Source organism: Semicossyphus pulcher, unplaced genomic scaffold (assembly GCF_022749685.1).
Source record: "Semicossyphus pulcher isolate SPU_LCO1_2020_fin unplaced genomic scaffold, fSemPul1.0.p SCAF_13, whole genome shotgun sequence".
NCBI lineage: Eukaryota > Metazoa > Chordata > Actinopteri > Labriformes > Labridae > Semicossyphus > Semicossyphus pulcher.
Genome location: NW_027211637.1, coordinates 8,893,370 through 8,906,310, shown reverse-complemented (window position 1 = coordinate 8,906,310; position 12,941 = coordinate 8,893,370). Strand labels below are relative to the sequence as shown.

The following is a 12,941-nucleotide window of genomic DNA, read 5'->3' as shown; positions in this document are numbered from 1 at the left end:
CTGGAGGTTTCACCTGTTTTTTTTTCCTGGTGACTTAAAACCATAAAAGGAAGCAAAGATGGAGAAAAAAGTGGAAAAGAAGAATACAGGAGGATTATCAGGCAGGCTGTAGAGGTATTTAGAGAATGACAGATGGAGAGAACCTTAGAGAAAGAAAGACGACAAATGTCACATTACATCTCTGGTTGTCAGCAAAGTGTACAGTGTGACGTTCACTGTACAGCCATCTTTACAATGAACCCACATTAGCCCCATTAATCCCCTGCTGCCCCTCGGCATGTGTGTTACAGAACATTGTGCCTATACAAAGACATTCATTCACACACACACACATACATGTATGCACACACTCATTCTGAGCCAACAAGTGCAGAGGAAGTCTTAGCCCGAGGCGATGGCTTTATAAAGGAGGGAAAGAGCAGCGAGTGAAATCAGAGCGATTTGCTAATGAAGCTTGATGAACAGCTCCTCTTCTACTCTGCCTCCCCGCTCTCTCACTTTCTCCCTGTTTCACTTCATTCCCCTTTTCCTCTGTCGCTGAATACATTTGGGCTAATTGTGTGCTGCTCCTGATTGAAGCTCTCACAGAGCTCTGCTGCTGCTCAGAGAAAGAACACTGGAGCGTTTCATTGCTGCTCCGCTGCTTAATATGCACTGATGGAAGAAGTCGAACCATAATAAACCTTCTCTTTTAGCACTGTGGCATCTTTTCCTCTAATAAACAGGAAGTTAAATCCCCATTTTGAAGAATACACAGCACTTCTGACCTCTCTTCTCTCTGTCATCAAATATCTGCCCTGACTGAAACCCATTTAATAGGTTAAATTCACAAAGGAATTATCCTGTTAGCTTTAATAATGAGCCTATTTTGTGAAAAGAGCATAATTTGGACATTTATTTCTTTAACTTTAGCCAGAGGGTATATTCGACTAATTGCTTATTGCAATGCGTTTAATGACACCATTCTTCTCTGCTCATTAATACTTGCACAGCTTTCAGCACAACACAAGGATTGAGCCTTAATTGTCATGCATATTAAATGAACAGATATTAGCTTTTGCATGCATTGTTTCCTTCTCCTCTGGATTATAACTTGTACTGCACTGGCCTGCCAAGGGAATGCAAATGAAAATGAGCTTTAAGCTAACTCAATGCATGGAATGGTAACATTCATGTTTAATAGTGTACACAGTCCCTTTAAAATAAAATAAAATAAGAAAAATAATTTGAATGTACCTCTTTTTATAGCCTGGTAGTCACCAAAATAGTCACATTCCAAATATAAAAAAATGATATGGTGTTCGAGCTGCAATGACTGATTTCTTTGGCCACTTACAGGCAGTTGAAACAACTTGTGACCACAAAACCTGACATATAACTGTTTTGCCCTTCAAGTCATTATTGCTAGCGTGTTGCTTATTTACACATCCAGTGGTTAAAGAGCAACATTAGCATCCATTTGGAGTGGTGTGTCTGGCACCCTGATGAACAGTCAATGAAAAGCCAATATCCTCACTCTTTTAGCTCTGTAGCAACTCTCTCTCTTAAGCTAAACATTGTCTCGCTACGATCACCAGCTAGTTTCCGACCACCATACAGGCATGCCTAACGAAAGTGCTGCTGTGGGAGGGTTGACAGTGGAAAAACGAGCTGGACAGCTGAACAAAGAGCTGAAATTGAATGTGAAGCTAGTTGGAGCTGCAGGTTTAGTTGATAATTCTTTGTAGGCTTATTATCACTTGCAGCTTCCCCCATTTATGTTGTTATTTGTCAAATATTGTCGGCCACTTATCGCAAATATTGATTAAAGATGTCTGTATAATAATGCCACACACCACTCCAGAGACCTCTGAAAACCAGTTTTGCTTTGACATCATACGGTATATCAGATCAGTAGAGTTTTCGGGTGACTGCAAATTCAATTCTAACTTGAACATCTGTCAAAAATTATAATATCACAGCAACAATATGTAGGGTTGGAACAACAACAAAACTTGCCCTGCTGCTGCAAAGACACGGCTTCTCTGTATCCCCCAAAAATGAAAATGAGTCTCGCACCATGTCATTTATTTGAGAAATGAAATTCTATAGTGTAATATACTGTCGTTTTCATCTTTAACAGAAGATGTTCTCCCTCAAAGTAGCAGGAAACTCCAAGATATCCTGTAATATTCTGAGGGATTTATTTTCATGCAGCCTTTTTTGAAAGAATACATCAGAAATGACTTTTTAAAGAGCACTTGGAGGGAAACTGAGCCACTGAGAATGCTGTTCTGAAGAAATATTTGCATACTGTCCCCATTTTACTGTATGTTTTACTATATGTGTTAGTGGAGACTCTCAGAGAACTAAACCATAGTTTCCATAGTATTGGTCTGTATTTATGGGTCACATTTTGTTTCACTGGATCCCTCAGTGTCTGGTTTGAGCAGGTTTATTGAGGCAACCAGACGGGCAGATGGATGATAGCTGTTATCTCAGAAAACATTCTCATATTTGTTTCCACCATACTGCTCCTTAATCTTTGTCTCACATGCATGAACACGCCCACGTGGGTCAGAACAATGATGAACAGATATGTATACACACTTTACTGTAAAGAAATGTACACCCAAAAGAATCCCACCGAGTTGTCATTGAGGATTTCTTCGGATATACTGTCCGCTGCTATGAGCTTGTCCTCATCCCACCCTCCTTCTTTTCTGAGTCTCTATCAGTTCAGTCGTGTACTGAGGGAGAGAAATCTTCAAGATTTACCTCAAGCAAAACTGATTACACCAAGGAAGGATGCCGCTCCCATGGAGAAAAATGCAAACATTTGCTGTTTGTTTGTCTCTGTGTGCGAGAGATTAGAAGAAGAGTTCAAGTGAGGTCTGAGTTTGTGAACATTTGAATAGACTTTTCTCTCTCCTCTCTTCTCCCCAGGGCTCTGGTGTTTATTGCCCATGGAGCTGGGGAGCATATTGGGCCGTATGATGAGATTGCACAGAGATTAAAGGACCTGTCCCTGCTGGTCTTTGGACACGACCACGGTGAGTGTCAAACACACACAGACATCAAATTACATGAACGCATGCAGACGTTAACACCTGTACTCAGGTTTGCCTTTTGTTCATCATGATTAACAACGAGAAGAGCTTGTTACCTGATTTTCTCATCACCATGTTTTTAAATACAGCAGATTGGTCAGTGCATGTTGCATGCATTTAACCACTTCCTAGATAATAATACCGTTAGCTTATCATTTTTAGTGGCATTGAAGTCAGGTGGGGTGGCACGGTGGTTGCCTTACAGCAACAAGTTCCTGGTTTGAATCTTCAGGTCAGCAGGGGCCTTTGTGTGTGGAGTTTGCATGTTCTCTCCGTGCATTCGTGGGTTCCCTCCAGGTAATCCGGCTTCCTCCAACAGTCCAAAGACATGCTCGTTAGGTTACTTAGTGACCCAATGGTGGCATGGTTGTTTGTTTCTATGTGTCGGCCCTGTGATTGACTGGCGATCAGTAAAGGCTGTACCCTGCCTCTCACTCAAAGACAGCTGGGATCAGCTCCAGCCCCCCTACGACCCTGAACAGGATAAGCTGTATGTTGGGTAATGTACTTTGTAGAGAACCAAAGTCAGCTTGGGGTGGCAGTCTGAGGCTATTGACAGGTCAATCAAACACAGGACTGTCATCAAGGAGGGTGTGAGACATTCCCATTGGTAACTTAACCTGCATTAGTATCCCAGCTAGCAGGGAATGTTCCCATAACATTGGCTAACATTAAGCCCAGTTCAGATAAATGATTCGGAACGCAACAAAACTGTTTAAGAATGTTGCAGAGAAAATTGCAGCGGTGTGGTTAGGTGCAGAGCGTCTGAAGCTGTTGCTTATAGTTGCAAAAGATTTGACTTGTCAAATCTCCAAATGCAGTTTTAGAACTGAACGATGTAGCTATTTCTCTTAGTATCAGTTAATCAGGAAACAGCATAAATTGGCGTAGGCACCCTGTCTCTGGCGCTGCAGTAGCCAAAGACGGCTCCAGATCCTCTCGTTCCAAACTCTCTGTCTCCGACGTTTATTAATCAGTGTTACAGCTAACATCGTCGGCATTTCACTGTCACTGTCATCCATTTCTTTTTATAACGATAACAGAAATCCAGCTAGTTAATTCATGTAACCGGCCTACTACTAAAATTAAAATATTAACGCAGCAGTAGTGGGGTATGTCAGTGTGTTGTTGCTATGGAGACGGTCAGTTGTGTCTGTGTGTGTTGCGTTGCGTTGCTTTGATGTGATCGGCTCAGTTTTAGAACGTTTGCGATTTGATGTCAAGGGATTCTTTTGGCAGTTGCATCCAGTCTCGTTGCGAATCACTGATCTGAACTGGCCTTAAGACAAAACGTTTTAACTGCAACATTGTGAAGATATTTTCAGGATGTTATTGAGGCGTGGGATGTCAGAACGCCTTTTATAAACATTTGCTCAACATTACATAAATACAAACATGCTTACTGCAACATTCTGAGGATCTTTTCAGGATGTTAGTACGGCCTGAACTATCAGAACCTTCTCCTACTATTAAAGGGAACATTCTGGGAACCCAATAAAAACTTCCCGCTCAAAACATTACCAAAACACTGCAAAAACATTCTCAGAACGTTCTTAGAACAAAACATTTCTAGCTGGGAAGAAACTGTTGCTCCTTTATAGCTTCAAAGAATCCCCACAGTCCTCCTCTCTGACTGATAAGCCCTGATAATTGCTGAGTGAACAAAGACTGTGTAGGGAAATTAATTAGGCCCAGGGCTCACTTCTCTGTTGGTCTGTAGTACTGCCACTGTGTGTGTGTGTGTGTGTGTGTGTGTGTGTGTGTGTGTGTGTGTGTAGGTGGACTGCTTTTAATGAACTGTCAAGGAAAACTTCACAATGTTGGTGTGAAGTGTGAATGAAACTTTGAAGACTCTGTTCAGGTTTCGGTGAAACTGTCGTGCTGATCACTCAGCACTGGGACAACCAGACACACCAGTCACTAAGATTCATTGGAAGAGTGAATAATCTGGCAATGGTTCAACATCTCACATATACTTTAATAGTTAGCTATTAGACTTTCTGTTAGTGGACTTTAAAGGCTCACACACAATTCGGAACTAATCAGGACAAAGCTCGCAAGAGGCGAGTCACAGAAAGACCTGTCTTCCTTGTAGGGCTGAAGTTGCAGCAGCAGAAATGTAGTGGGCAACTAGAGATAACATTATAATAGGAAGTTGACAGATGATCACAGTGAACCTGTAGTCTAACACCTTATTGTTCTACTGCATTGTGAGTAGGGCTGTAAGAAAACAGTGCTCACTGGTGCATTAAAGGACAATCAGAGTTATAAGTTATAATCTCGAAGATGTCATGTTTTGTTATCTTTGGCGGCACCTATGGCGACAAACTGTAACTGTGGGAGCACACTTCCCAGATATCCAGACAGTGTTGCATGTGTGACGTCCACGGTTGGCTCTGGTTGTAACTCTTGATTTTCCTCGCTGATGGTCGCTTTCCTTTTCAGACTGTTTGCCTTCATCTGAGCGTCGAATTTGTTTATTTTTCTTTGGATTTTCACTTGTTTTTGAAGTTGTCTCTGTAGTCATCAATCTTTTCTTTGTTTGTTCAGCCATTGTAGATTACAGTTTACTCGCAACACTTTGCAGAGACCGTAAAAGCAGCTGCTTAGCTCCGCCTACCCTCTCTGGCAGTGTGTGATTTTTTCCGCGAAAGTCGCCACAGACACCCAGTCCATAATACTGCATATGCAAAGGCTTTCATCAGTGGGCCATAGGCTCAATCATCATTGTGTTACCTCATTCGGCGATAGATAGTGACTTAACAGACATTTATTTACATGAAAATCTTCGAGAATATTGCTTTTAGTCTTAAATGCCATTTTTTAAAATACATGAATCACTAAAAAAGGGAATAACATCATTTTGGTCACATTTTGCCACAATAAGTTTATGGAGGTCAGTTAGTCATTTCTCCCAAATATTTAATGGTTTGCCCTGAATTTTACAGATAACTGACTTTGGACTTACTTTCCTCACACTTTAAATCACCATTTTTCTGTTTTGAGTGAAATATCCATACAGCTTCGGTTGGCACAGACACTCATGTTCCCCTCAGTGTGAGTTGTTATAACTCTGGATTCACTCAGAATTTACATTCCTCAACATTAACCAAACTACCTTAATGATCAATGTTTTTCAATCAATTCAGCCTCAGCTGTACTTTGTACAGCTAATTAGCAATTGTTAGCATGTAACATCTTAACATAAGGTGGTTAACATGGTACATGTTGAAGTCCACCTCAACGTGGTCACCTGTAGATGCTTCGAAATTGTACTTTTCCAGTCTGTCAGGTTTAACACGTTATATTTTTAAATTACTATAATTAATAATTGCATTCTTTGTACCAATACATTTCTCATCCCTGGTGCTCTTAGGCAAGGCAGGTCTTCTGCTCAGCTGAGCTTATCTCAGAGGCTGGTCAGGACACTTGGACACAGCAGGAATGTTTTAACTGTGTTTACTGAGGCAGATTCAGGCAGTAAAATACAAGCTTGTGTGTTCAGTAAACTCTTCCAGTGACAAACAGGAGAGACAAAGAAGTCTCAGCTGTAAGTGTGGAAATATTTACTGAGGTATATCTCAGAGCTGGCAGAGATAATAAAAAGGACAGTGGATGATGGGGGATGACTGAGGCAGCTCACACAGGAGCTGTTTGTTCAGTGACTGGCAGCAAAATGTCACACTGAGCTGGAACGAGTCCCCGAAGACAGCAGTTTTTGATCCATCACTTTCCAGGCAGCTTCTGATACAGCAGCTATCATCTTATTCTGCGTATTCTCCCTCTGTCACACTCTTCTTCTGTCTCTTTAATGTATTGCTTTCTAATTAAAGGTCTTTTCAGTCACAGCCTGCACAGACTGGAGGTTTCTTCCATCTGGCACCAGCTGCATCTATTTACCAGAGAAAACTCTAAAGTTGTCCTGGTGCCCGCCTGGTTAACAAACTCAGAGTTTCAGATTACAAAACTTCAAGTTAAATGTTATAGAATATGGGAGCAGAAATATATGCAGATCAATTAATGTGTGAAAAATATACACATACTGCACCAGCCCTGACATTTTATTATCAGGCCGTGGTGTAATGGATTTTATTGTGAGCGGCAGAGATAACAGAGCAGTAGACAGGAACAGCCTAATGTTGTTTGTTTTCTCATTATAGGAAAATAATGGAACGCTGACATTTAATTAGATCAGTGCTCACAAAGTTGCTGAATTCATCAGTGCATGAAAAGATTGTTTTCCCTACAACTATGATCAGATTGAGGTCGTTTCAAGAGGTCATTGTTTGTTTGTTTCAGACAATAAAATGTCAGCGAAAAGGCTACAGAGATTATTTGCATACACCATTAAACAGCAATCATCTATGCAACACGTACTCGCAGAAGCATTTCAGCATCACCGTTCTTGCGTTGAAGTGTGGCTGCAGATCTTTTGTTTGATACTGAAACTGGTAGTCAATGGTATCAACTGGTATCAAAAGTGTCATCAAAGTCTCTCAAATGCCTCTCAAATTTGAGAACTCTTTCGCAAGCAGCATTCAAAGATTCAATGAGTTGTTAATAAAAAAAACCAAAATAATAATGTAGTTTTAATTTCTGAAGATATCACTTTAGGCCAGTCACGTTCGCAGTATTAACAACAAGGGAGAGGATGCAGCTGTAGACAATGCAGATTTACTTCAACAAAAAGTGAAGATCAGAAAGGTTTAACTAAACAGGTGAAAATACAATGAAGGAACCATGAGGAAGATCCAGACAGGTAGCGAGGGTAGAAAGGTTTGACAAAAAGAGTTGACAAAACAGGAGCTGGCACAGAGAAAGAGAGGAAGGGGAAGAGAAAGGCCCAATCCCAATCTGCACCCTAAGCCTCAGCACTGAACACTCACAGACTTTAATGACGTCAGGCCTGCAGTGCGTGAGTCCTAGAGGGCTGCATAAATATCAGGAATGGGACACACTATCATGGCATCACGTGTTGCCATGGGAACAAGTCACCGTCCATGCTGGCAATATTTACATGTAGTTTTTTTTGTTCAAACTTTATTGAATACTACTTCAATGTATGAACATTTGTTTATATTTAGTGGGGGGGCTGGACAATGACGTTTGTATACGTCACCAAGTTTGCTATGAACTCTGGGTAAGTCCCAAAGGAAAGTCTGCAGATATGCAGACTCACGGAAAGTCTGTAATCGGGTGTTGAAAAGTCAGCATCCGAGCCCTCACACACTTGGTGATTTGATAGTGGGACAGCACGAAGCATTCGCACGCTTAATGGGAGCGCTCAGCAGAGTCCGTGATTGTGGAGATTGGGATTGGGGCCATGATTAAATACAGTGGGGAGGTGAGGCTAATCAGGCACAGGTGAGACAATCAAGGAGCAGGTGAAAACATTAAGGGCGGGGCACATAATCAAGCAAGCACGAAAATACACAAAGGCAGGAAGTGGAACATCACGAGAGGCAAAGTGACAAAGTAAAACAGGAAACGATGACTAAACAACCCAATATTTCATAACTGAACAAGAATAATTCATGACAGATGCCTGATAATCCACATCAGACTTTTATCCCATGGTCACACCTTAATGGTTCTTATGAGACAGCATGATGCAGCTCCGGATCAATGTTGCCTCTTTTCCTCATGTATCTGCCCTCCTGCAATCACCATTCACCATTGATCTTATTCATTCAGCGGGTACGATGAGTCAGCTGGCTTTTTAAAATTACATTTATAATGTAACATTGATTCTTCTTCCTGCTGCCTTTGTGTTCTCATTATCTCCGAAATCCAATTAACTCATAACGAAGAAAATCAGAAAGCAGTATTCAAATCACAGCAGCTTATCATCTGTCGCGTCTCTTCCAGTCACACAGCGGTGGATCTGTGCTCTGCAGTGTTTGTGTGGATGTCGAAGTATGCTCATGTGTGATCACTGAGCATGTGTGTGTGTGTTAGATCGAGTGTAATAACAATAGATGTGGATTCAGTGCGAGGTCATTGATCTGACGTGGGAGGGGATGGAGTGCGCATTAAACCAGAAGTGCGCAGTGCTTCACCACACACTGCTGCTGTTATTGATCGATTTCCATTGACTCTCATGCTGTTGTGGTGGCTTCAGAGTGGACGAGGAGAACAACGTATAACCTGAAGACGTTCTCTAATCTACTGTATTTATGGATACACAGGCAGTCACTTTCGATTACAGAGCGATAGCGGGAAGGTGTGAGCTGCACATGTTGTGAATGTTTAGGAGCTCAGCGGTGTTATTGGTTCAACGGTCGCCATGGCAACCCGCCTCACCTCTCAGCCACTGCTGCAGAAAGCTTGAGGAGAACACACACGTTATATGAATGCAAACACACATACATATTCATGTATTTTTCCTCCTCTCCATCTGTCAGTCACATTCCTTCTCCTCTGTATTCATCTCTCGACTTCTTCCACCTCTTCTCACCCGATCTTCTTCTTTTCCCATTTTTCTTTCCTCCATCCCTCTTTTTTCGATTTAGTTCCTCTCTCTTCTATGGCCATCAAGGAGGGAATACCTACATGCGAGTCCCTTCATTTGATTATACCTAAGTCCCTGCTTGACCAGGTATATCCTCCAGCCGTCTTAAAGGTTGTTCCAATGATTTTGTATTATAATGAGGAGATAGGAGCAAGAATACAAGAGATTAAACTTTGCAGAATTCCTTGACTGGTGCGACAAACCACCTTAATTAAACATATCTTAGATATTGGACATTGCAGCTGATTGGACATATCTGATATGACACTACAGCATCACTGCTGTTTTATATTGAGGTGAACAAACACTAAAACCAACTCAAGACTTCCAAGTTTTAGATTGTATTTGTTTTCAAATCTAGATATTGATGAACAACCTTTTTATCTATTAGGAAAAAAATTATCTTTATGATCTGTTATTCCCCCTTTAGGCCTGCTTCATGAATAATCATACAGTCATGGAGAGAAGGAGAGTCTGTCCTTCAGCAATGTAAAGTCACAAATGTGAGGCTAAAATCCTGACGACTGGATAGAAATATATGATTTAAATAAAATAGTAATCTAGAAGATGTCAGTGTTCTCTTTGGTGGCACCTATGGCAATAAGCGGTAATTGCGGGAGCACACTTCCCAGATATCCAAACAGTGTCACATGTTTGACGTCCACGGTTGGCTCCGTTTGTAATTCTTGATTTTCCTCGCTAATGGTCGCTTTCCTTTTTAGACTGTTTACCTTCATCTGAGCGTTGAATTTGTTTCTTTTTCTTTGGATTTTCACTTTTTTCTGAAGTTGTATCTGTAGTCTTTTCTATGTTTGTTCAGCCATAGTAGATTACTGTTTACTTGCAACACTTTGCAGAGACCGCAAAAGCAGCCGCTTAGCCCCGCCTACCCTCTCTGGCAGACCAATCACTGCTGGATGATGGAAAATGCGTCACTTACTGGGCGCTGCTTGTGATTTTTTGTGTGAAAGTCGCACCAGTCACCCAGTCCATAATACTGTAAATGCTAAGGCTTTCATCAGTGGGCCATAGGCTCAATCATCATTGTGTTACCTCATTCGGTGATAGATAGTGACTTAACAGACATTTATGCACATGAAAACCTTTGAGATTATTACTTTAAGGGGACATTTAGTTATATAAATGACTCTAAACGGAGAAAAAGGTACAGAATTGGGATGCACCCCAGATTCCTCTCCTTTCTCCCATCCTCCTTTTTCTTTGCAATCTCTCTTTTAAACCCTCTCTCTCTTCTCTCCATCCCTCCCCACCCTTGTATCTTATTTACATCCCTCCTCATCCTCACTGCTGTCTCTCCCTCAATCCGTCCTTCCTGTTTTTAACCCACCTCTCCTAAAGATGGATCAATTTCTCAGCACCACTGTCCTCATAGCATATTAGTCTAAAAAAAGAAGACAGAACTGTTTTATGTATTACAGCCAAATATCGATAAATAACAAACTCAAAATATTTTGTATCCATCTGGAGTGCAACTTTGCAGAAAGCTGTTCTAAAAAAGTATCTTCTTCATATGATCTTGTTTTATAGTCTCAGCCAATCCTTTACGATTGTAAAATATATTAAAATGTATTTATGGCACATGTTTGATCGCCAGCTCAGTAAGTGTTGGCTTGGATGTTCATTTGAATATCTTATCTTGGTTCCAGTTTCCTCACACCTCTTTTCCTTTCCTCTTGCCCTCCACAGTTGGCCACGGTCAGAGTGAAGGCGACAGGATGAACATCAAAGACTTCCAGATCTTCATCAGAGACTCCCTGCAGCACATTGACCTCATGAAGTCCCGCCACCCTGACCTGCCTGTCTTCATCGTGGGTCACTCCATGGTACGATCCTCCACTCTTATCGCAGATTAGATTATTTGGGTCAGGTTTCCAGTTTTTACAAGTATTACCTCAGAGGACAGTGAAGCTGTTGCTCTCGTTGAGGTGTGTTTGCCTGCTTTGTTTGCTGCAGAATTACATAATATTGTTTCAGAGCTCCTTGTACAGTGTGCTTTACACAGAGAGAGAAACAGCTGTGTGAAATTCAAAGGCAAGCCCTGTTCAAGCACAGGAATGACACATACTGACATCAGTGTTAAGAGGTTTTCTGCAGCACTGTGACATTCTAATGAAAGAAAGGCCACACTCTTCTGTCAGCATGAAGTGGTTTTATGTCCCAGAAAAGACAGTCGTGAAGAACCAGAGTGTAAGTTGTTCTCCTCAGGCCTGAATGAATTCCTGATTAAATCCCAGTGTAACAACGATGGATCAAGCACTCGCAAGAAGGGACAATATAATGCAACACAGTATTCTTATTTTTATACGATGGACAAATCCACCTGAAATCTTAAAAGAGTTCAGGGGAGCACTTCTTCGATTCTTCACAGAAAATCCTGCTCACCTTTTACACAGTGACACAGATTCTGCACAGCATGCAGCAGCTGGGCTCTGAAAGAGCCCAGCTGCTGCACCTGTAGCTGCTCTGCATGCTGACAGAGCAGCTACAGGTTCACTGACCTGCTCAGGGGTAGTGTTACCGTGTTGACTGAGAGGAGAGTATGGTCACGTAGCCAAACAGAAGCCTATGTAATGTTTAATGTAAAGTTTAACTTATGTTCTGTGTCAGTGACTGTGTTAATATTCACCTTTATCCTCAAGTTCTATGAAAATTTGAGACCTTCAAAAATATTAAAATATGGTCATTTAAGGCTGCAACAAACAAATTACAATTTTATTAGTTTTCAATGAATTACAAAATTATTAAGTTTGACACACTAAGGTTTGTAAAGGACACTTTTTTGCCTTTTTTTTTTGATGACATGCAGCCTGAACCAATGCTGCTGAGGCAAGGTCCCATGCGCTATGCAAGGTAAAAGAACTGAGCGTCCCTGGGAACTATGTTTATTGTCTATCTGTCAGAGAGTTAAATAAGGAGAATAATGTCACTATATGAAGCAATAGCCAGCAGCTGGTTATCTTAGCTTAGCAGAAAAACCGCTTTACTGTCAGATGATTAAAAAGAATCCACCTATCAGCACCACCAAAGCATAATTTAATTTTTGAGGTCCTGGTAGGCCTATTTTGTTACCTTTGCATTGCATTAGGCTAGCTGTTAACAACTTTTTCCAGTCTTTAGCCCGCAGTTTCAGCAAACAGACTGGCTGAAGTCTTTAGCTACAGTCTTCCAGTCTGTAAGCATATTTAGCCGTATTACAGACATAAGAGTGGTATCATTCTTCTCCAATAACTCCCCACCAAAAAGCAGTGAGCATATTTCTCAAAATGAATTACTTGTTTAGTCCATCAGCAGCCCAAAACCCCCAAATGAGAGGACAGATG

The 12,941-nt window shown here is 41.3% G+C and overlaps 1 protein-coding gene across 1 annotated transcript in view; it reads left to right on the top strand.

Annotated features, from left to right (window-relative positions):
- Positions 1-12,941, top strand: part of mgll (monoglyceride lipase) — a 47,565-nt gene that overhangs the window by 15,063 nt on the left and 19,561 nt on the right. Inside the window, exons 3-4 of the mRNA XM_069659604.1 lie at positions 2,926-3,032; positions 11,308-11,444. Of these exons, the coding sequence (XP_069515705.1) occupies positions 2,926-3,032; positions 11,308-11,444 (244 nt within the window). The remainder of the gene's footprint in view (positions 1-2,925; positions 3,033-11,307; positions 11,445-12,941) is intronic.